At 41.7% G+C, this 24,983-nt stretch overlaps 1 protein-coding gene across 1 annotated transcript; it reads left to right on the forward strand.

Moving 5' to 3' along the window:
- The first annotated feature begins 582 nt into the window (after positions 1 to 582).
- kif14 (kinesin family member 14) lies at positions 583 to 24,431 on the forward strand. The gene is made up of 29 exons (XM_043223940.1): positions 583 to 1,716; positions 2,794 to 3,048; positions 3,138 to 3,225; positions 3,325 to 3,423; positions 3,502 to 3,554; positions 4,100 to 4,130; positions 4,219 to 4,326; positions 4,436 to 4,552; positions 4,724 to 4,842; positions 5,718 to 5,890; positions 6,085 to 6,232; positions 7,757 to 7,820; positions 7,964 to 8,148; positions 8,671 to 8,773; positions 8,853 to 9,007; positions 9,119 to 9,266; positions 9,333 to 9,485; positions 10,750 to 10,882; positions 10,973 to 11,066; positions 17,461 to 17,590; positions 18,668 to 18,771; positions 19,129 to 19,229; positions 19,882 to 20,112; positions 20,260 to 20,447; positions 21,467 to 21,619; positions 21,715 to 21,816; positions 22,227 to 22,292; positions 23,439 to 23,580; positions 23,674 to 24,431. The coding sequence occupies exons 1-29, from the start codon at positions 932 to 934 to the stop codon at positions 24,012 to 24,014; spliced, it is 4,569 nt and encodes a 1,522-aa protein (XP_043079875.1). The 5' UTR covers positions 583 to 931; the 3' UTR covers positions 24,015 to 24,431.
- Positions 24,432 to 24,983: the final 552 nt, after the last annotated feature.

Consider the following 24,983-nt stretch of genomic DNA (forward strand, 5'->3'; position numbering starts at 1 on the left):
TATACAATATTAAACCTCTCTCTATATATCTATCTATCTGTCTCTCTCTCTCTCTCTCTATATATATATATATAAATCTCTCTCTCTCTCTCTCTCTCTCTCTCTCTCTCTATATATATATATATATATATATAAATCTCTCTCTCTCTCTCTCTCTCTCTCTATATATATATATATATAAATCTCTCTCTCTCTCTCTCTCTCTCTCTCTCTCTCTCTCTATATATATATATATATATATATATATATATATATATATACACACACACACACACACACAGGAGATACACACATACTTATATGTACACAATACGTATGTGTGTGTACACTAAATCCTGATTATTTCTATCTGTTGCCGTTTCAGTATTGTTTCCATCTAATAAATAATTAACGTCTAAAATAACCCATTTCTCCTTACGCACTTCAGGTTTTATCGCACACACGGCTCTCTTCGGATGAAGTCGCTCGCTCTTGTTTTGCACACGCCGCCATCTTTCGGTAGAAAGGCGTTACTGCGCGCCTCCGCGTCACACGGAGCTGACCAATCACAGCCCGCCTACAGGTTTTGAATTAGAGCGGCAGTATGGCGGAGAGCGGACAGACAGTCAGTGAGTTGTTGTTTTTATTGACGCTTTGAGGCGTAGTTCAGTCTGTTACTTTCTTACCGTCCGAACGGTAACGCTAGCGAACTAGGAGGAAGGACTGCGTTTTTTTAAATCCATAAACGTAACTTTTAATTGTTTAGACAACAGTACATCAGCACTTCCACTTCAGTTTTAGTTATGGCTTCACGTAAACGTGTATTTTTAAGTCTTTTGGCAGGTTATTTGCATCGGTTTACTCGTTATTACACAACAACAACGTTTGTGGACTGATGTACATGCGCGACAGTTTTAAGACAGTCTTATAGTCTTGTTTTTGGACCCATACAATGATGGATGGATCAAAAGGAGACGTCACATCATCTTTTAATAAAACCAAAGAAGTAAACAGGACCTATGTGGTCTCAGCGCTCGCAAAAAGTGGAGAAAACGCCTTTAAAACGCCATCCTCTGGCGTCAGACTCGCTCTTCAGAGAAAACCCAGCAGCAGAACCCCAGCAGACCACCATGAAGAAACCTCACAGGAGAACCAAAGAGGAGAGAAACGCCTGACCCTTCAGCGCAGGACCAGAACAGGGTCCATAAACAGAACCAAAGTCCTGACCGAACCCAATCCAGCAAGAGAGAGCCACGAAACCATCAAAACCCCCGGGAAGACCTCGTGGGGCACTCAGAAAACGAGCTCTGAGAAGACCAGCGCCTCCCTAGAACAGGGCAAAACCGTTTCGACGCCTACAAGGAGAACCCAGTTTGAGAAATTAAGCCTCAAGAGAGACGTCTTTGAGAAGCTAGCTGGTAAAGACGCATCTAGACCCTTGTCTACCAAACACACGGCTGCGGCAGCGAGACACAAGCCTCCACAGATGAGCGCAGACACCTTGAGATCAGGCTCGGAGAGGCCTCAGATTGGTGCTTTAAATAGACAGGTGACACCCTCAGCGCAGGTGAAGAGACCTCCGGCCCTAACGAGCTCCACGGCTCATGGAGGAGCCGGCGCTTCTCGAGCTGCTCCTGCTGAAGCTCTGAGCAGGTCCGGTGCTCTACAGCCTCAAGAGCTGAAGATGGAGAACAGCGCCGTCGCCGTCGCAGTTCGGCTCAGACCCTTCACTTCAAGGTGAGACATCGTTTCCGGTGGCTTGTTTTCAGGCTCATTTCAGTGTGCCAATTTCTGTGTATAAAATCGAACCTCAAAAGATATTTTATTGGATATAAGAACTTTTTTATTTGTAGAAATAGCCACAAATGTGTTTTGAAATTAGCCATTTTTCTTTAATACCAAAAATGATTAGGATATTAAGTATGTTTATGTAAGCACACATATATAAACATATATACGTGCGTATATAATATTATATAATTTATATAATATAATTAGCCTACAACAAACAAAACACTTTACACTTTATATCTTATACTTTATATTTTATATTTTTATACTTTACTTTCCACACTTCTTTTTATACATATTTTTATATTTTATATTTATATATATATATATATATATAAATTTTGTTTTCTATTTTGATGCTGGACAGTTGTAAAGAACATTTCACTGCATGTCGTACCATGTATGTATGTGTATGTGACAAATAAAATTTGAATTTGAAAACATTTGGTTCATGCAACCTTCTAAAGAGAGTCTTCTAAGTAATACTCAAATGTAACTTTTTCTTAAATTTTTATGCATATTGCAGCCCTTTCATGTAAATTATTTTCAAGAAAATTACAACGTTGAACATTGTTTCACATTTTTGGGATAATTGTCATTAATTCTAAACCAACAACGGGCCAACAGTCATTCTGATATATTCAGTTTAATATACTGCTGTATTTTTTTACTTGCTATTTGTTTAAAAATATTTATTTAAGTTTTGTTTTTTCTTAGCTTTTAATTTTAGTTAGTATTTAGTTTGAACTCTTGGGGTAAACTGTGATATTTTGTAATAATAGTAATTATTATAAAAATATAATATAATAACAACACACATATTGTGTGTGTATATCTATCTATCTATCTATCTAGATCTAGATCTAGATATAGATATAGGTGTGTGTGTGTGTGTCAACTTTTTTTTTTTTTTAATTAAAGGATTAAAACCTTTCATTAAAGTTTGTACAAAACTGTACAAAATGCACTTATTTGTACTAAAAGTGTGTGTGTGTGTGTGTGTGTGTGTGTGTGTGTCCACAGGGAGAAGAATGAGAAAACCCGTCAGGTGATCTTCATGAACAGCCAAGAAACAGTCGTGCAGCATCCAGATACTAAACAAAACTACACTTTTACCTTTGACTTCTCTTTTTGCTCTATCAATGAATCGGATGCAAGTTTTGCCAGTCAGCAGACGGTTTACGAAAAATTGGCTCGGCCCCTGCTTGAAAGAGCCTTTGAAGGGTTTAACACGTGTCTTTTTGCGTACGGCCAAACAGGTTCTGGAAAGTCCTACACGTAAGTGACCATTCTCTTTCAAATGCGTGTTTTATAAATGCAGCGACAGTAACCACTCAAATCAAAGCGATGTTGTGGATGCTTCCTAGGATGATGGGTTTTGGTGAAGAGGCTGGCGTCATTCCCAGATTCTGTGAGGAGCTTTTCTCAAGATTGTCCAGAACTCAAACCGAAGAGGTTGCTGCCCCATGTGACGATCGTTCATGTGAAATCTTTGATTGAATTATAAATATAGCTTGTTTGGCCGTTCTAAACGCGGGTTTGTTTATATTCAAGATCTCCTGCCATCTGGAGATGAGCTATTTTGAGGTGTACAATGAGAAAATCCACGATTTGCTGGTGGCAAAGGACGAGCAAAACCAGAAGAGAACGCCTGTAAGTGCAACCGCTCAATAAAACACACTAAATGTTACAAATGTCTTGTAGTTTCAGTCCTTATCTTGCATTTTCCAGCTGCGTGTGAGAGAACATCCTGTCTATGGCCCTTATGTTGCAGACCTGTCCACGTAAGCATTGAACCTGTCCATTTACTATGGACTCCTTACATTTTTCTTTTGGTGTGTGCGTGTGCTTTTGGTTTTTAGGTATTTTATGTATTTGTTTATTTATTTATTTATTTATTTATTTTTGTGATTTGTTGTTTTTGGTTTATTTTATTTTGGTGTTGTGTGTTTTTTTTTTTTTTTTTTTTATTTTGTTGTCTTGTGGTTATTTTTTAATTTTGTTTTGTTGTTTGTATTTGTACGATTTTTGGGGGGGTAGTTGGATAGTTGGACTCTTTCTTTATTTTGTTGTCTTGAGGTTTTGTTATTATGATTATTATTATTATTATTATTTTATTTTTAATTAGTATTTTGTATTTGTTTTTATTATTATTATTATTTTATTTTTAATTAGTATTTATTATTATTATTATTATTATTTTATTTTTGTGTGCATGTGTGTTTTTGTTTCATTTAACTTTGTTTTACTTTTTGCCTTTTGATTTTGTTTAGATTTTTATTTAACTGTATTTTTATTTTGTGCTGCTCTATCTCTATCTGTCTTTCAGGAATGTAGTCACATCTTATGCTGATATTCAGGTAATGTATGGTGTCTGTTCAGTTTTTGCACCCATCACGTTATTTTCCATCATACCATCGATATATTTTTCCTCCCCCATCTTCGCAGACTTGGCTGGCGCTCGGCAACAAACAGAGAGCCACGGCCGCCACCGGCATGAACGATAAAAGCTCCAGATCACACTCTGTGTTCACTCTGGTCATGACGCAAACTAAAGTAAGATCCTCAGATTCATGTGCAACGAGATGCTACTTTTGCTACAACCGGTATGTGAATAACTTGATGCGTTTGTGGTAGTTATATGATGGTGTTTGCTTGTGCACAGACTGAGTTTGTGGAGGAAGAGGAGCACGATCACTGCATCACCAGCAGGATAAACCTGGTGGATTTGGCAGGAAGTGAGCGCTGTACTTCAGCCCAGACCAGCGGAGAGAGGCTCAGGGTAATCCAGCATGCATTTATCCTGCGTCGTGATTACCCACAATGCATTCCGCTGCCCGCCGTACCCTACGTGTTAAATAGCAGTGAAATGGATTCTAATATTTTGTCAGTATGTGATGAAATTGCAAATCCGGCACGTTTGTAATGTGATTTTATTTAAATTTTTTCCCAGGAGGGAGCGAGCATCAACAAGTCTCTGCTCACGCTGGGAAAAGTGATCTCGTCGCTCTCGGAACAGGCTCAGAGCAGAAAGAAAGTCTTCACCCCGTACAGAGAGTCGGTGCTAACGTGGTGAGAGGATTTGGCTCATGATTTTGAGCTGTATTTCATTGCAGGGTTGTTAGTTTGAATTAAAACCTCATCAACAGCAGCACAGCTTCATCAATCTAACGCACTTCCAAGGCCCTGATGTCAAGGAATAATACCTGCACACAATACACAGCAATTATATTAATATTAACAAATAATATAATTTTTTAAATTACCTAGGTAACTTTTTTAAAAAATTACACAAAAAATAAAAAAGGAAAAAAGAGAACAGAATTTAATTTCTATTATTACTAGTGCCGTCAAGAGATTAATTTGCGTTTTTTCGCATCCGAAATAAATGTTTACATAATGCACGTGTACTGTGTATGTTTATTGTGTGTGTGAGTGTGTGTATATAGACACATACAGTGTGTATATGTATATATATATGTGTATATATATGTGTGTGTATATATATATATATATATATATATATATATATATATATATATATATATATATATATATATATATATATATATATATATATATATATATATATATATACTGAAAATATTTACATTTATATATTAATATTTTTTGTATATTATATAGAAACAATTTAATAAATAAACATATTATTTACAAATAAATGCATTATCCAAATATATAAATGTATTTATTTGTATTTACATATATATAATAAATATACACAGTATACATACACTTTTATATAAACAGACTTTTATTTTTGAATGCGATTCATAGTTTGACAGCGCAAATTTTTATTAATTTAAATAAAAAAGGATTTTGAATACTAATAAATTGTGTACAGCAATACCAGCCACATTTATAAAATTTGATTTATTTTGGCTGAAAAAAGCAGCAGAAGTGCTGGAGCTCCCTCTTGTGTTCAGGTTACTGAAGGAAAGCCTCGGCGGAAACTCCAAGACTGCCATGATCGCCACACTGAGCCCCGCAGCCAGTAACATGGAGGAGAGCCTGAGCACGTTACGCTACGCCCAGCAGGCCCGTATGATCATTAACATCGCCAAAGTCAACGAGGACACCAACGCCAAACTGATCCGAGGTCAGGAGCGCTCTCGCAGCTCTTCATTCTGTCACGCTCGTCAGAAAGAGTCTGTTCTATACGTTTTACTGTGAGGGGACTCACAGTAAAACGTAAGCGGAGTTACTTTTTGTATATGTTTTATTTTACTGCTCTTTCATTTTGTATATACTATTAAGAATGCATAAAGAGGTTTTCCGAATGCCTGTGTCCAGAGCTGAAAGCAGAGGTGGAGAAGCTCCGCGCGGCTCAGATGAGCTCCCAAGGCATCGAGCCCGAGAAAATGAGACTCTTTCAGCAAGAGATCGTCTCTCTCAAGACCAAACTCTCTCAACAGGAGCACGAAATGGCCGAGGCTCACAGGTGTGTGGATAGAAACTACCAAACTCATGAATTTTTATGCAGTTTTCATTTATGTAGTGCCTTTTTGAGCAGTGTTGATGGGCAGCTTTGGTTAATGTAGTCATCAGTGGGTAAGCAGGTGGGACACGGGGGCCGAGGACTGATTTTAAGTATCCAGAGAGACATTTGTTACCTGTTCTCAGTGAAAAAGTGCCCATGCAATGTTGCTCAAAAAAACCCACCGTGCATCATCAGCCTTAGAGCATTAAACAGAAAAATAGCGTTTATTAAGAGTGTGCCAAACACAGGACACAAGCAAGTACTCAATTTTTAGTTAGTCAGTTCATCATTAATTCAGTGAATTTAATTGACTGATTCTGGGATATTTACTGATATTACTTCAATATTTTTTTATTAGTCAATAATTAATATTATTAAATATATGCTAAATAATAAATATAAAATGTGGGGTAAGCGTCAACAAAAAACTTTTATTCCGCATGAAATTGATCAAAACTGACTGTAAATGCATTAATAATGTTGCAAAATATTTTTATTTCAAATAAATGCTCTTGAATGCTAGTCATCAGACAATCCTGAAAAAGTCTACCGCAGTATATTGCTGTTTTTCTGATCAAGTAAATGCAGACTATTATGATATCTCACAGACCTCAGTCTTTTAAACCGTAATGTAGCTTTTTAATGTTTTCCTTTTGTACAAACCTTTGTGTCAATATTAACAAAACTATGTTCTAAAATCATAGAAGTGTTTAGGATGAATCTTCCTCAAAGTGCAAACATTCCCGGCCCGTGGCCAGGTTTAGTTTGAGGTTACAGGGAAGGTGGTTTTGGAGTAGAAAAAGCTGAAAACACATTTCCTGGCCATCGCTGAAGTTTCTGTGCCTGCAGTAAATGAGATGTTCGAGGGATGAAACATGTTTGGCTGTTCTCCCGGCCCATGACCTCATACCCACATCAGTGGAAAGCTCTTCAGACGGAAAAATCATTTTAGTGTAATTCATATTCTGTGATGAATACATTTTATAAGGTGGTCGAATTCTCTTTCTGTTATGTATTGTTTTCAAAACTATTTTATTGTCAGATTTTGATTCATGTACGAACCGTATAATCAATTTTATTTAGTCCTGTCACATGATTAATCACCCATTCCAAGTGAAAGTTTTGTTTAATAAATAGTAAATGTTTGTGTACTGTGTATATTTATGTCTATATAAATACAACCACATGCATGTGTACATTTATTTATAAATGATCAAAAATAAATGTGCACTGTTTACATTTTGTGTGTTTATGTAAATGCACTGTGTGTGTGTATATTTATGCATGCATATATATATTTATGTATATATATATATATATATATATATATATATATATTACACAAAATACGCACACACACATATTAACAAAAACTTGTTTTTGAATGTGATATAGAACACTTGTCAAATACTTGCAGCTATTGTATTAAAAGCTTTACACAAATTATGCACATATCAAGGTTTTTGTGTCATTCAATATGTGCAGAACTTGGAAAGAAAGGCTGGAAGAGGCAGAGAGGAGGAAGCGGGAGGAAACCAAAGAGCTGCAGGTAATGATTGCCCCACGCTTACAAATACCGTTCAGACTTCAGTGTGTGATGGATCGATGGGCTTTTCAAATGGCTTTCATGGTCATTTCCTTCCTCTTTCTTCTTCACTTTGTCCGTCTGTTTATCCGCCGAACCTCGTTCAGCGCGCCGGCGTCACCTTTAAAGTGGATAATCGTCTGCCTAACCTTGTGAACCTGAATGAGGACCCGCAGCTGTCAGAGATGCTGCTGTACATGATTAAAGAGGGCGAGACCAAGGTCGGCAAGCTCAAGTCTGAGTCGGCCCACGACATCCAGCTGTCTGGAGCTCTCATCGCCGATCAGCACTGGTGAGACGCTCTCCTACCACTCTATCATTCACCTCTTAAAATGATTCGACTCGTACGTTTAAAAGAACGGTTCGGCCATAAACTGTCGTTATATACTCACCCTCATGTTGTTGTTTCCAATCTCTGCACGAGTTTCTTTCTTTTGTTGGACGCAAAAGATGATGTTGGTAGCCATGGTTACCCTGACCTGTTTGGTAACCAACCTTCTTCAAAATGTCCTCTTTTGTGTTCAACAGAAGAAAGAAAGTTTTCGTTTTGAAAAGGCGTAACTTTCAGAAGAAAGAAAGAACTGTCCCTGTACTAAAATGACTATATGTATATATGTGTGTGTGTGTGTGTGTGTATATATATATATATATTACACACACACAAAGAGTAAATTATAAGTATATCACATTGTAATCTACAGTATGAAAACAGAATATCAATTTGAAGCATTTCAGATCTTGAAGAAAGTTAAATATCTAATATCGATCAGTAAAGGATCCAATAAAGTAAAGGTTGTTTTAACTGCGTTTTCAGTGTCATCTCCAGTGTGAAAGGTACCGTCAGCATCAAACCGATGCCAAACGCCAAGACCTTTGTGAACGGACATCTTGTGTCTGAGTGCACCGTTCTCCATCACGTGAGTTCCTGCCTCGGCTCTGGTTGTGACTTCTCTACCTCCACGTCAATCATCAATCGGTTTACTCTTTTTATTCCAGGGAGACCGTGTGATTCTTGGAGGGGATCACTACTTTCGGTTCAACCACCCGGCTGAGGTTCAGAGCGGAAAGCGCTCGTCCTGCTGGAGCAGTGGAGATGGTCAGAAGGACTTTGAGTTCGCTAAAAACGAGCTTCTGTCGGCTCAGAGAGCACAGTGAGTACAAGCCTCTACAGCAACTCGTACCGAAATCGCGCACCATTAATCTAATGTTAACAAAGAAGGCCAAAACACGCTGAGCGGCCCATTCTTAACTTTTCTTCTCAGGCTCGAAGCGGAGATCGAGGCGGCTCGGTTGAAGGCCAAAGAGGAGATGATGCAGGGCATTCAGGTGGCAAAAGAGATGGCGCAGAAAGAGCTGAGCGAGCAGAAGAGTCAGTACGAGGAGAGGATCAAAGCTCTGGAGCGAGAGCTGGTAAGCTGTTAGCAGACAGCTCTGTGTGAAGAGTGCGCGACTACAGCTAATCAAATTCTTGCTCAGGAGGAGGAGAGCGAACGCAAGAGAGAGCAGGAGCTGGATAAAAAGAGGGTCGTCAGCCAGATAGAGCACCTGCGGACCGCAAAGAGCCTGCTGGAGCAGGAAGTCACCACTCATAAGAGACGTCTGCAGATGGAGGCCCAGGCTACTAGACAGGTACAGAAAGACCAAAAAAAGAGCTAAATCTAAAAATACAAATTGATGCTCTTCTTTCTTAAAGGGTTAGTTAAAACGCAAAAAAGAAAAAATTCAGTAGAGAACAGTAACTCGATTTTTAACTGAATCCGTGGTTCTTAGTGGTTCAAAAATGTCACACATAAATAAATAAATAAATAAATATGTATGTGTACATTACCTATTTAGATTATTATTTAGATATTTAGTTGATTTTAGAGTTAAGGTATTCTGAATATTTTGATATTTTTGTTTATTTGTTCAGTTAGTTATTTAAGATGGTTTAGTCTATTTACTTTATATTGTTACTTTATAGTTAGTGTTTTATTCATGTTTTTATGTATTACTTTAGTTATAATTATATTGTTTTAATTCTATTATGTAGCGCTGTCGATTTGATAAAAAAAAAAAAAACAAACAAAAAAATGATTGCACATTTTTCTAAAAATTAATCGCACCTTAAATTAAATTAAAGTTTTAAATCTTCAATCTTCAAATTAATGTACAAACAACATATTTTTAATATTTGTGTACTGGCATCTTTTTACAGCCAGTATCACTGCTGCTAAGTAATGCTGATTTTCCTCTAATATTTAACCATTGACTATAACCATTAAACATTACGTTATAATTAAGAATTTTGGCATTTATTAGACTTAAAAAAAACGTAAATCAATTTTTAAATAAACACATTATAATACATGATTTATTTAGCTAGGCTACTTGTGCCCCTTCAGCATTTTAAACTAAATACGGGTAAATACTTAGTTATTGATTCCCTCGTTTTTTTTCTTTTACTCTTGATGAACAAACATCACAGCAGCAAGCACAGCATTGGCACGGCAAGCACCGCTAGTTATGCGATTGAATGAATGAATTTCAGTGAGGTTAATCAATGTTTTTTGTTTCGCTAGTGTACGGAAGAGGTCTCTCAATAATTCTGGCCTATACAGCCCCTCGTACTGAAACGTCTCCGTTTGATGTGATTTTTAAAGACGTTCTGCGACTGAATAAACGCACTTCTTGTCAAGAAAAAAAACAGACAGAAATATCAGTTATAAGCTCCTCCCCTGCGTTAATGACGTTTTAATAATTTTTAACTGAAAACAATTATTATATATAGCTAATTTTGCAAGCACTACTTTAGTTCATTTTTACTTTGATTATTTTAGAGATTATGTAGAAGATGGCTGCTTAATCTTTTAATTCGTGAATTTTAATTAAAGCTATTTATTTTTTTCTATAGGCATTGGCTGATCACGATATCCGGCACGCTAAGATTGTAGAGGCTCTCGAAGCAGAGAAGAGGAAGATTGCTGAAGATCTTGCTCAGATTGAGAAAAAACGTGCTCTTAAAATGACCCAGACCCCCAAAACGGGTACACTTCAAATTGAAAAGACACTGGCTTTTCCACCGGCGATGTTCTCAACTGCGTGTTATTCACCGTACCTTTGTTCGATGTTTGCAGCCTGCCCGCAGTGGGATGCCTTGAAGCTGTCTTTGATGATCGAAGAAGCCAACAAAATCGGTGCCAAACTCCGAAAACACACAGTCTTCAGCAGGTACGGCTATTTAGTGGAGCAATGGATTTAATTAAACGAAGATGTTGATCCAGGAGCAACACTGCTACAGCTTATGATGGCATTAAAATAGCTCTGCCACGCAGAGCTAATATAAAAGTGAGATTTATTTCTCAGCTGTTTACCTTCACAGACATAATTAACCGACTTTTACAGATGTTTATTGTAAACTTGGGTGTGAATGAGAACGTCTCGGTTACGTATGTAACCCTCGTTCCCTGAAGAAGGGAACGGAGACGTCACGTCGGATGACCGACGAATTGGGATCTCGCTTCGAGAGACCAATCTACTTCGAGTGTATCTAAACAAGCCAATTGAAGATTGGCATGCGCTAATCGCATCCAGCTGCCGCTGATCACAGCGCGTGTATAAATAAGCAGCGGGTGCAGCGCATATTCAGGTTTTCGCTGAGGAGCCGAGCTAGTGACCCGCCCTTCAGCAGAGGTGCAGCACGTGCGCGGCGACGGACGTGGACGCCTCCGTTCCCTTCTTCAGGGAACGAGGGTTACATACGTAACCGAGGCGTTCCCTTTCAGTCGGTCACTCCGAGTCACGCCGGATGACCGACGCAATTGGGATCCCTACCAAAACGCCATGGACGCTGCCTCTTCCAGTGTCCTGTGGGAGCCCACAAGCCCCCTCAGTCTATCGGCGAGGCCGGGCTCAACCACAAGAAGCCAGCTACTTTTGTAACACTACCCATTCGTAAGACTGGAACATTGGGAAACGCCCCACGTTCTAGTGAACAGGGACGTGCGGAAGTCCAGCCTTCCTGTAGGAGGTCTCGGAACGAATACGCATATGGACAGTATTTCAGTTTGCATATGGAAAATTGGAGGTGATTGAACCCTCTTAGACGGGCAGAAGGTCTGCCGGGAAACACGGGGCTCTAAGGCTATGCCGTGGAAATACACACATAAAGTCCTCTTGGGGTACTTTACATGGCTCCCAGCCCTCACCGGTTCTCACGGATTCATCGAGAGGGCCTGGCGCCGGATGCTCCGCAACATCTGGCTGCCGAGGGAATGGAGGAGCTCGACAGGGTCTACTGTATGGACGCTCTGAGCGGTTAACAAGCCGACCAAACCGGGCCTCTCAGTGCTTCTACCAGTTTGAGGTGAGAACACAGGAGGATACCGGTTCCACACGTAGGCTATAGAATCTAGCAATCATGTTGGGGGTCGCCCAGCCCGCAGCTCTACAATCTGTCAGCGAGGTGCCACGAGCCACCGCCCAGGACGATGCAACACTTGCTGAGTGTGCCCGCAACCTGAAGGGGGGGGCAGGGCATACTCTGTGCTTGGTACGCTAGGGTAATGGCGCCCACTATCCAGTGAGCCATCCTCTGCTTGGAGGCGGCACTCCCTTCTGCCGGCCTCTGTGACAAACGAGAGCTGGACTGAGGTCCTGAAGCTTTGTGTCCGGTCAACGTAGCATCGGAGTGCTCGGACGGGACAAGCAACGCCAGGGCTGGGTCTGCCTCCTCCAGGGGCAGCGCTGAAGGTTCACCACCTGGTCTCTGAAGGGGGTAGTGGGAACCTTGGGCACGAGCCGGGCCGTGGCCTCAGTGGTACCTGGGAATCCGCGAGCCCAAACTGTAGGCACGAATCGTCGACCGAAAAAGCCTGCAGGTCCCCTACCCTCTTGATGGAGGCCAATGCGAGCAGGAGCAATGTCTTCATAGATAAAAGAACTTTAGCACAACTGCTGGCAAGGGTTCAACGGAGCCTACTGCAGTGCTGTCAGCACTACAGACAGGTCCCAGGAGGGTACTGTTGGGAGCCGTGGAGGATTCAACCTCCTGGCTTCCCTCAGGAACCTGATAATCCGGCCATGCTTACCCACAGACCTCCCATCTATGAGGTCATGATTTGCAGCGATTGCAGCCATGTAGACTTTAAGGGTGGAGGGAGACAGCCTTCGCTCCAACCCTTGCTGCAAGAAGATAAGCACGACTGATAGGGCAATTCCGGGGGTCTTCACCCTGAGAAGAACACCACTCGATTTAACAGGTTTCTACTTCAAGGCATAGGCCTGTCTCGTGGACGGCACTCTAGCCGAAGAAATGGTGTCGACTACCTCTTGAGGTAGGTCACCTAGAGCCTCCAGATCCCATCCAGGGACCAGACATGGAGTTTCCAGAGGTCTGGACGCGGGTGCCAAGGGGTGCCCCATCTCTGAGTCAGAAGATCCTTCCTCAGAGGGATCGGCCAAGGAGGGGCTGTCGCGAGGAGCACAAGTTCTGGGAACCAAGTCTTCACCAGTAGGGTGCTACTAGCAAGACCTGCTCCTAGTCCTCCTGACCTTGCACAGTGTCTGTGCAAGAAGGCTCACTGGGGAAATACATACTTGCAAAGGCCCCGCAGCCAGCTGTGTGCCAGTGGGCAATGGGAAGTCTCTGGAGAGGCAAACAGGTCTACCTGAGTGGCTCGAAACGTTCCCAATCAGCTGAACCGCCCGGGATGGAGTCTCCATTCTCCGGTAGTGCAGCTCGCGACAGCCTCGTCGGCTGCCTGGTTGCACACTCCTGGAATGTGAATGGCGAGAAGCGACCTCAGAACTTCCGACTCCATAGGAGGAGGAGGAGGTGGTGGGCTAGTTGCGACACGACGGGAGCGTAGACCACCTTGTTGGTTGATGTACGCAACGGTCAGTATGTTGTCTGTGCGGACTAGTACATGCTGGCCTCGAAGGCAGTTCTCGAGACTGCCTAGGCGAGATGTACTGCCAGCAACTTTAGGCAGTTGATGTGCCATTGCAGTTGAGGGCCCGCCCAAACCCCTGACACTGCATGCCCGTTTGCACGTGGCCCTCAGCCGGTGGTGGAGGCATCCGTGAAACCACAGCATACCTGGAGACCCTTCTCCAGGCACTCCGCCCGAAGGAACGAGAGGTCTGACCACGGGTGAAGGTTTGGCGGCAGGCCGGTGTTATTTGAACCCGGTGAGTGCCACTTTGCCACGCCCACCTCGGGACTCGATCGTAGCCAATGTTGAAGCGGTCTCATATGGATTAGTCCCAGCGGCATCACTGTGGCGCGCTGCCATATGCCCCAGGAGCCTCTGAAAATATTTCAGTGGGACCGCCATCCTGCTCTTGAACATATTGAAGCAGTTCAACACCGAATTGGCACGCCTCTGTGAGGTGTGCCATCTGATCGATCGAATCCAGCTCCATCCCAAGAAAAGAGATCCTCTGCGTTGGACAGAGTTTGCTCTTCTCCTGGTTGACCTGAAACCCCAACTGGCTGAGGTGCTGTAGCACCAGATCCCTGTGTTCGCACAACTGGAGCCCGGACTGAGCCAGTCATCCAGTTGGTTGAGAATGCGAACGCCTTACTCTCTCAGTGGAGCAAGGGCTGCTTCCGCGACTTGCATGAAGACGCGTGGCGACAGGGAGAGCCCGAAGGGTAGGACTTGTACTGATATGCTCGACCTTCGAACGCCAACCTCAGGAATGGCCTGTGGCATGGAAGAATCGACACATGAAAGTACGTGTCTCCTTCAGGTCGATCGCTGCAACCAATCCTGGGGACGGACGCACTGAATAGGCGTTTCTGTGTCAACATCCTGAACGGGAGTGCTCGATTCAGGACTCACAGATCCAAGATTGGTCAGAACTCCACCGCCTTTCTTGGGCACTATGAAGTATGGGCTGTAAGCCCCGACCTATATCGGCTGGAGGAAGCGGCTTTATCGTGCCTTCACTAGAAGGACAGCAATCTCCGCCCACAAGACAGGGGCACACGCATTGTTCACTGACATATAGCGGATCCCACTGAACTTGGGGGGACGCCGGATGAACTGAATCATATAGCCGAAGTCGAAGGGTTCGCAGGAGCCACCGGGATAGCCTGGGAAGATTCAACCAGGCATCCAGAGACCGAACTAGCGGCTCGAGCGGAACCACCGACGCGGCAGGCGATGGGGCAGCGAGGGGAGTGCAGGGACCCGGCTCGGGCGCCTCGTGGCCGGGTCCAAGCGGGTCTGAGTGTGTGCAACTCTTACCTGCATCCCCGCAGAAGTGAGGCGGGTAGGCTGTTGGTTCGTCCTCCCAGTCTTCCCACTGCTGCATATTAGCCCAAGGAGAGCGTGAGTGGCGCGGAACTGGCCCGCTCAACTCCTCGCCTCCCTGGGGACCCAGAGACAGAGGAAACCGCCCTTGTCGAGGTTTTAGGTAGCGGCAACATTCTCTGCCCGGCAGAGCAGCTCCTCCATCCCGGATCTGAGGGCCTCTTGCACCTGCGCTTTCCTCCAGGTTTGGCAGGAGCCTGGACAGGCTGGGTGGCTGCCCTGCTGCCAGCTCCACGGTGCTGCCTAGATGGGGGCTGCTGCGTTGACTGCACGGGAGCGGTGGCGGCAGCAGGGGCACCTCGGCGACGAGCTGGCTGAGGTGGGCCGTCGGGCGGCTGGGTGAAGGCAGCAGCTGCACGCCGAGGCAGGATGTTTCTTACCTCAGTCTGCTTCTGGGCAGCGGAGAACTGCTGGGCAAAGTTCTCCACCGCGTCGCCAAGTGGCCGGTCTGGGACATGGGGCATTCAAGGAACGTGGTCTTGTCTACCTCGCGCATGTCGACCAGACACAGCCACAGATGGCGTTTCTGGACCACCGTGAGTGGCCATCGTGACAACCCAGAGACCGCGTTAGACCTTCGCCGCCGTGGCGCGAGGTCCATCACGATACAGAGTTCTTTCAGAACTTCCAGGTCATGACCACCCCTGTGCAGATCCTTCAGTGCCTTGGCCTGATGAACCTGCAACAACGCCTAAAGCGTGTACTGCAGACGCAGCTTGTCCACAGGCCGCACAAGGCACCGCCGCTCAGAGCCGACGAGTACCTGCAGGCCCGGGAGGAGCACAGGATCACCGCACTAAGCGGAAACGGCATTGGGACACAGCTGCATCCCAACTGACCGCTCCACTGGGGGCGATCACCAGAACTCCTGGCTGTGCCACTGTCAAGGGTGGTGAAGGAGGAGGAGCCACTGGGGCAGTTTCTGGCAGTGAAAGGTGCTTTCCACATCCCAGTAAGCTCCTCATGCACTCCGGGAAGAAAGGTACCAGGGTGGGGCCCTGAGAACCAGCGCAAGCCACCCTTAAATACCAATCGTCCAGCCTCGAGAGCCCGGGAAGCAGTGGAGGTTTCCACTTGATCCCGATCACCTCGACGGCCTGGGCAAGCATAGCCACCATTTCTAGATCTGTATCCAGTACATTCAACGCCTGGTAGACGAGAGCAACCGGACCTTCACTTCCAGAAATGTCTGGCTCACCTTCCGATGCAGCGATTGACTTCTGATCATCAGGGGGAGCCCAAGAGGGTACAGCTGATACCCCACGTGAGGGTCCAGACTGCCCTTTGCAGCTCCACTGGTTGCAGAGTTTAAGCTTTGTGTCACAACGAAATGGAGCCCACCTGTCTGCAGCCAGAATGAGAACCAAGTCGAGCAAACACAAGCTCCGCCTCCTTTTTCAAGGCGACAGAGCCCGCCCATCACTCCGAGATGACCATCTCCCGCGAGGAAATGATTCATCCACAACCGCCACCTCAGCGTGCTAAGCCCAGGCACACGAGGCAACGATTGTGACCATCACCTAACACCAGGTAACAACCGCATCCAGAAACACACGGGTGTACGTAGTCAAAGCAAGACCCACGCTGTCTTCCAAGACGCGTCGAGTTTGCCAGACGTAACGTCGTCTTTAAAAAGACGCACCCGCGAATGCTCTTTTAGTGCTGCGGCAACAGGGGATAGCCGTTTTGCACACAAACAGGGGGGTAGTGCAGCCTGATTGTGGCAATCCACTCGACGCAGGAAAACGACCTCCGCTGAAACGCCGTACTCCAACACTCGTGAGATCGCCTTTGGAGCGGAACAGTCACGCCGCCCGAAGTTAAAAGCTGAATATGCGCTGCACCCGCTGCTTATTTATACACGCGCTGTGATCAGCGGCAGCTGGATGCGATTAGCGCATGCCAATCTTCAATTGGCTTGTTTAGATACACTCGAAGTAGATTGGTCTCTCGAAGCGAGATCCCAATTCGTCGGTCATCCGACGTGACTCGGAGTGACCGACTGAAAGGGAACTTTCTGTCCATGTCCTAGATGTGTGCGCTCCGTAACGTATTAGAAGTTTAAGCTAATACGTTTTAAAACGCGATAAACCCGACAGTCGGTATCAAAACCGATGTCTTCAGCAGGTACGAGCTATTATTAATATGGAATTTTAGTCGACTATCAAATATTAAATCTTTATCCAGCTTTCACTAATGACGGGAACGTTTTTCGACGAGTGAGCAATTTAAAACGCCGGTTTATGAAACATCGAAGTGCTAGGACGGGATCGGACGTGTGTGAATGTGTGTTTTCATGACAGACACGAGGAGAGCGAGGGCGGAGACGCCCGGCTGCAGGTCCAAGTCCAGAACACCAAACTGGGAATCTCCACCTTCTGGAGTCTGGAGAAGTTCCAGAGCAACCTGGCCGCCATGAGGGAGCTTGAGCAGGTGATTAATGAAACCTATTCAATTAGTAGCTGGAAAAACTGCTGCTTGAGCTGCACAGTGGCAGAGTACACCGTTGTTGTTTTTGTCTATATATGTTTACAAGCTGATCAAAAGCGGACCATACCTTTTTAAAAACCTCTAATAGGCAGTTTTTGATTCATTTCTGCAGTGTATGTGGTAGGGATGTCACCGTATATAATAAATAAATCTCTTACCTCTCGCTAAAGACATTTTTTGACACCTTTCTGGTGTACAGAAGGTTTTTTTTGGTGTTGTTAAGTTGTTGCAAAAAACACACTCGTGCTATGCCATCAGAATCCAATTAAAAACCGTGATTAAAGAAATGAAGTGTGTATTGAACCATAGGCTAACCGTGTCTTTGCACCCTTATTACGTAACATTTCTTAATTATTAATTGTAGTTTTTTTGTCATTGCTTGTAGTTATTCTTAATTTATCACTAACTGTTTACTTGTCTTCGGCGAGCTCGTTTTTCTCTGGGCTTGTATTCGTTTTTAATTAACGCTGGAGTCTACGGTTTCAAAGATTTGGATTGGGTGAAATCGTAACGTATATCGTTATCGTGAAATTAAATGACGCATATCGTGATTGGGGTTGCAAAAAAATTCTGAAATATTTCTAGAATTTTGGAAACCATCCAGGATGCTTATAAATATCCCAGGATTTTTTAACGTTTCTAGAAATTGACCAAGAATTTTTCCACCCCTTTGCACCCCTAATCGTGATATAAGGTTTGTCATATCACCCACCTTTACTTGACTTTAGAACGATTATGTCTTTACTTCATTATATGTTGTTTTTTCTTGTTTTGCTATTATTTTATTTGCGCGTAGCTCTTTACGTGACATTAGAAACTTAGCCGCGTTTTGTTCAAATCGAGTGTGCCGCTGAGTATTTAACGCAGAGCTGAGTTTTTTTGAACGCGGTAATATATGAGGCCATTTGAAGCCTGTTTATATGCTTGTAATTACCCAGTAAGAGCAGGAAGCATGTAGTATTGGCACTTGCTCTTATTATCGGCTGTGGCTAAATCAAGTCTGATGTTTATTGGCTGTAGGGGGAGAGCGCCTCTAAAGATGACGACGTGTTTTACGACCCCAATGATGAGTGGGAACCAGACCTATCAGCCTCTTCCTCAACCTCGTCTTTCTCTCGCAGGAGGTATTTGAATTTATTAGGCTCTCTGTACCTCTGTATTGAAGAATCAAGGGACAGGAGTATGGTTTGTGCCCAACACCGGTTCTCGTCGTCCACCGTGATGAAATTTTTCCCTTTATAAACCAAGCCCTAACATTCCTCCAGCATTTTAAATCATTTTCTTTGCCTACAAGAGGATCTAACTACAGCCAGCTCGTAGATATTCCTTAGCTTTTCGCCTCTAAAATTCTCCTCTTGTCCTTAGGGTGAGCGGTAAGTGCAAGATGTACGCTTTGAGTTATCTGTGTGATATTTATGGTATGGTTCAAAGCAAGATATATAAGTTGTAATGCATCTGTATCTCTTTTTTCTGTGACTAAGGAGTAGAAGTTTGCTGAAGAGCAGGAGGATTTCTGGGCGCCTCTATGAGATCCGAGTGCATCCCATTCAAAGCCTACACTGCGCTCCCTCACAGTCCTCTGGTAAAGTAGCCTTTATATGCACGTTTATGTTTCTTCGACTCTTTTATTCAGATTATTAGTTTTGAAATACATAATACGCTCAAAGTACATTTCTGTCATAATTTAAACCTCTGTGGCTTTTTTTCAGTTTGCCGAAATCGTTTGAAAGCGTTTAATTGTTTTGAATAACGTCTATGTAGGCCGCTCGCTAGCTTTTGGGAACACATTTGTACACCAGTGTTGTTGTTGGGTTCTTTTTTTTTTACTAAAACCTAATAAAAATAGTTTTCAGTAACTTCAAAAATTGAAATACAGAAATGCACTATAAATTGATCAACTATAAAATTAATATAACAAAGTAAAATTAGTACTAAAGCTAAATGCAGTACTGGAATAAAAATAGATGAAAGGTGCAGAGAAATATAAAGAACAAAAGTTTTCAAAACTTGGAAAAAAACCCTGCAAATATAAAAATGCAAGCAAATGTAAAATATTATTAAATGCTTTAACGGTACATAAATGATTAGTGCATTCAAAATAAAAGTATTTGAGTTTTTGACTTTTGACATAATAAATAAAAAAAAAAAAAAAAAAAAAAAATATATATATAAATAACAGGCTAGTTTTTTTTTCCAGCTTTCTTCTATAATAACAACTTTGATGTCTTTTTTAGGGCTGATGAACAAGCCCCCCTCTCTGCACTCCAGCACTTCTGACTCCGCCCTCCCAGCCATCTGCAAAGATCTGATTGGCTCTGCCGTGGCTCGTCTGCGCTCCAGCCATTCGACAGAGGAGAGCGAGAGCTTGGGTGACAAACTGACTCTAGACCTGCTGGCGGTCCATCGCGCCGTGAGGTCCATCGCAGACCTCTATGAGCACCTTGACGACGACAGCCAGGAGAACCGTAAGCATCAAGCGTCTTTAACAAACCTAAATCAACAAAGCCATTCGTCAGTGTCAATATTCGGCTCGATATGAATGCACAAGACCCGTGTCATCACAGCGCTGCACAAAGAGCCTCATTTTGTTCTGTTTGTGTGTATGTGAGCAGTGTTTGTCTGCAGTACCGAAGCTCAGACTCATCTAGTGAAGGCCACGTCTGCTGTTGAAAGGGCTGTGTTCATTACCATGCACTGGGCCTCCAGCATTAAGCCCAGCTCTGATTCTGTGTCTCAGAGAGCTGAGGAGCTCAAGACGCATGTCAAGAAAATTGGAGGCTACCTTCAGTTGCTCATTCAGGTGCTCATTACAATTCATAGTCCGTTAATAAAATGCCAGCTGCATTTTTTTGTCGGTAAGCTCTATGGGGGACTTTTTAGTTAAAAAAAAAAGTGTGCAATGTTCTCAAAGTAATCTAATTATTATTACTTAATCTAAATTAAAGAAACAATATTAACATAATTAAATTATTTAAAGGTATAAAAATAATAATAATAATAAATGTATAGTAAATGTATTTATTAATGTTTGGATGTTACTATAATTTTTTGTGTGAATTGATTTGTATGGTTTTAAATGTTCCTGTACTTAATAAAAACTGCATTTGTTATTAAGTTGTATACCTTAATATTTCTTTAAACAAATATTTTATTAATGAACAAAATTTAAAGAAATATAATAAGGTATACAAGTGATTATTATATATATGCGTTTTAAGACTATGTACAGGCAAATTTAATGCCTGTACATAATATTAAATTTAATTTTAATTAAAATTAAAATTAATTTAATCCACTCAATCTATCAAATCAGAATTTCTATCCAATAAATAAGGAAATGTTGGTAAATATAAAAATAATAATAATAAAAGTATACATATTCTTTAAATGTGAAGATTAGAAAGATAGTCTTTCTCTAAATAATGTTAATTTCTCTAATATAGTTGTATTATAGTTAATTTTCTAAATTATTATTATTATTATTATTATTATTATTATTATTTACAAACATTTAAATGTATCCTATTTTTTACTCGCCTATTTATTTGTCATCCCTATATATCTAGCAGTAAAATGCACTTAATCATAAATTTCTTTGATTTAATTTAAATTGAATTAATTAAATCTACAAACAAATCATTTTTTTTTCTCGTAAATCTATCATCATTTTAAACATCCGATCATCAATTTTTCACCTGGCTCTACATTAGCTTAGAATTGCCTCTACGTAAGTAACAAATAGCAAAACAGTATTTCCAAATGCTGAAGTATAATTAGTGATTTTGGGTAAGAGGGTCTCTCTGTTGTTGGGTCTTTCAGGGCTGTGACTCGGAGATCTCCTCCATGGTAACAGAGGCCCACAGGAGGGTTGCAGAGTGTATGAACGTGGCTCTCAAAACCATCGGTTTTCTGGCGGCAGTGAATGGGACCCATCTTCTTTTGACTGAACACGGCTCAGAAATCATAGACAACGTGGGTATATATGTCTTATAGCTGCCCTGGAATAAATCTGACATTAAAAATCAGTCAGATCGGCAAAAGTACAACACCGTCCCCTGTCTCTTTAGAGGCCGGTGGTGGATTGTTTACGGGATGGGATTCGTCAGAGTGTGAGCGACCTCCTCCTCGCTGGTGAGAAGATCGCCACAGAGATGCATCGAGATCTTTCAGTAAGTTCCCTCAATAAATATTTTACTGGACTTTTATTGATTCGGTCAATATTAATCTATAAATGTATACATTATGAATGCACTGTAACACTCGTTTCCAGTCAAAATATCTAGAAATTCTTCAATCAAGAAGGGTTTTCTAGGCAAGTAAAAATTATAGTCTTGTTTTCAGAAAAAAAAATAAAAAATCTGTCAAAATTAAGTGGGTTTTTGCTCAGAGCAAGCAAAATATCTGCCAGTGGTTTAAGCTAAATAATCTTATTTCAAACAGTCCCCCTGTGGATGATTGTTAAAACAAAATTATATTTTTTACTTGGTTTAGAAAATCCTTCTTGATTGATATTTTGACTAGAAACGAGACGAAAAAAAAGTCATACTATAATCTAAATTGTGATTTTTATATTTGACAGATTCAGAGATCCAGCGCGGTGGACGTCGCCGGCTCTCTGCAGAGCTACTTCCGCTGCTGTTTGTCGGTACGCCTCACAAACGGCTGTTGTCTGTCACCGAGTGTAAAATGTTTTCAGCCCGACAACGACTGAGAGGGACGGCGCTTGTAAAACGCCGAACCTGAGCGCTCTTATCACACGTCTTGGGTCGTTCTGCTGTTTACAAAATAAATGGTTTGAGTGGAGTGTCATCTGTCACCTTAATGTGGCTGTAACTGTTATCTTCAATACACAAACTACAGGCTCGTTGTTATTGTCCGGCAAGAGAACGTGGGATGCTGGGATAAGGAAACAAAATGGATGCATCCCACGAGCTCACTCATTTCTCAAACCCACTGACCCTACCTAAACCCCGTGTTCTGAAACAAGAAAGATAGCCAACGACGAATGTGTAGATTTTTTTTTAAATATATTCATTTATTTAAAATGATTTATTTTAATTCGTTTTTTAATTTAGTTTTTGTGTAGTTTTTGTTTCTATTTTGTTTTTTTAAGGTTTGGATTTTTTGGTTTTAATTTGACCTTTGTTTTGTTATTTGGTTTTATTTTGTTTATTCCATTTTTGTATTCGTTTTTTTTTCTTTTTTTTCTTGTTTTGTTGGGGTGGGTGTGTTTGGGCTTTGTTTGTGTGTGTTTTTTTTTGTTTTTTTGAGACTTGTTTTGAGGTTTTTAATGTAATTTTTATTTATTTTTTGTTTTTTTTTATTTTCATTTGGGGTTTTAGTTTTTAATTTTTAATTTTGATTTGTAGAATTTTTTTTTTAGATTTGTTTTGTGGGAACGTTGCTTTTGGTCTGACTTGGGGGTTTTATTTTTTTTTACATTTTGTTTATTTTTTTAATTTAGCTTTTGTTTTTATTTCTTTTTGTTTAGTTTTGCGGGCTTGTTTTGGTTTTGCTTTGGGTTCGTTTAATTTTTTTATTTGTTTAGTTTTGTTTTGTTTTTTCTTTTTTTTTCTTTGGGTTTTTAGTTTTGTCTTTTGTCTTAGTTTTGATCTGGTTCTGTTTTCAATATTTTAAATTTATTTTATGCATGTTTTTGATTTGCATTTCTTTGAGTTTCTTCTATTTTCTTCAGAACTTTCCCTTTTAAGAGCGATTTCTACATCTTCAATGTAGTGCTCTAAACATACGTAAGGAATTATAATATTTCTTATTATCTTCTCGTTCACAGGAGAGGTCAGGCTCTTCTGAGGATCGTTCAGAGAACGATGAAGGCTTGGACTTGTGTGCAATTCAGAACACCACGGCTAAACTCCTCACGCTGAACCGGGCGATCAAAGATCTCCACTCGTCTTTGCTGCGCTCTATAAAGGGTACAGCAGTCTTTGACACAGTAGCATTTATATGAAGCACTTCTCCGCCATGACACGCATGTAACATGATTTAATTTTATTAATGTAATACAGGGAGGGGCAGCGACGCTGGCCTTAATCAGACGATACATTCTCTGTCCAAGACAATTGAAGAAGTCCTCAACGGCGTCCCGTGCGAAGTAAACGGAAGACGTCCGGACAGCCTACGTCTTCCGTGCGAGAAGAACATCATGGCCGCCCGAGATCGAGTGCACTCGGCGCTGCGGGCCTTGACCGCGCCGTTCGATGAAAGCACAGACGAAGTGCAGACGCTGGACACGGACGGACAGTTTGTTCAGCCAGGATATGGCAGCAGAAATCGAACCGTCCCTAAAGTTGTGTACTCTCTTTCTTCAGGCATTAGCACGTGTTCCAGAGACGCCCGCTGGGTGTGATTTTTGGATAGCCGCACACTGAAGGGTTACTAGTTATGTGTATATAACTATATTTGGTGTAATGGTTACTGCTAAAGTTTCTTTTTCATGCCTTTACAGTATGCGCTCAGTCGGGCCTACAGTAGCTTGTCCTCAAATTTTGTACGACCTGTAGATTTAACTGTAGGACTTTAAAGAAGGGCTTAAGAATATAACTCATGAAGATGGCTTTCTGTGTATTTTGCAATATATAGCTCATCTGGAAAACATTACGTCTGGATATATTTTTGCACTTGAAACCTTTGCACAGGCTTGGGCGCACTGATATTTCGTTGTGTCATTTACGTGGAGATTTTTAGCGTTCGCAGTGGCATTTACTCTGGATCATGCAATTGTTTGACACTAATTTATACTTTCAGTAATAAACCCTCACTGCTACAAGAAGTCTGGTGTCCTGTTTAAACGCACTGCACATTGCATGCCTTCTCTGTGTTTCTATATTATTTATTTTCTATATATTTATAACAAGGTATTTGTTGGCTCATTTACTAACATATTTTTTCATTTGTTTCATTACTGATACGGTAGTTACGTGTTGTATGACATGCTTTACTTAATAGAACTAGTCTTCACAGGAGTGGTTTATATCCTTATTTTAATTAGGTTTTTATTTGAAATATATAGGCCAAGCACGTCACGTTTTTAATTAAAATGCGAACATATTTGGGTTTAGTTTTTCAAATAGCAATTTATTCTTTTAGTTAACTACAGTTAACCTTGACCACAGTATGACTTCATTACTTAATATGAGCGATTTGCATTTAAAAAGGATAACATTATCTAAATGCTAAAAACCATTTTGACACACAAAACGAAATACTTCAGTTATGAAATGAGTGCGCGTAATATGTTTTTGATATTTATTTTGGTTTATCCCCACTGTTTTCTAAAAGATTCATTCGCACCGTGAACGCTCGTTTACGTAAACGT

The sequence above is a fragment of the Puntigrus tetrazona genome, chromosome 22, assembly GCF_018831695.1.
Source record: "Puntigrus tetrazona isolate hp1 chromosome 22, ASM1883169v1, whole genome shotgun sequence".
Taxonomy (NCBI): Eukaryota; Metazoa; Chordata; class Actinopteri; order Cypriniformes; family Cyprinidae; genus Puntigrus; species Puntigrus tetrazona.

Coding starts and splice junctions, on each gene's coding strand:
- kif14 (XM_043223940.1), top strand. CDS start 932: ATGATGGATGGATCAAAAGGAGACGTCACATCATCTTTTAATAAAACC. Junction 3,049..3,137: donor GGTTCTGGAAAGTCCTACAC/GTAAGTGACCAT, acceptor GATGCTTCCTAG/GATGATGGGTTTTGGTGAAG. Junction 9,486..10,749: donor AGGCCCAGGCTACTAGACAG/GTACAGAAAGAC, acceptor TTTTTTCTATAG/GCATTGGCTGATCACGATAT.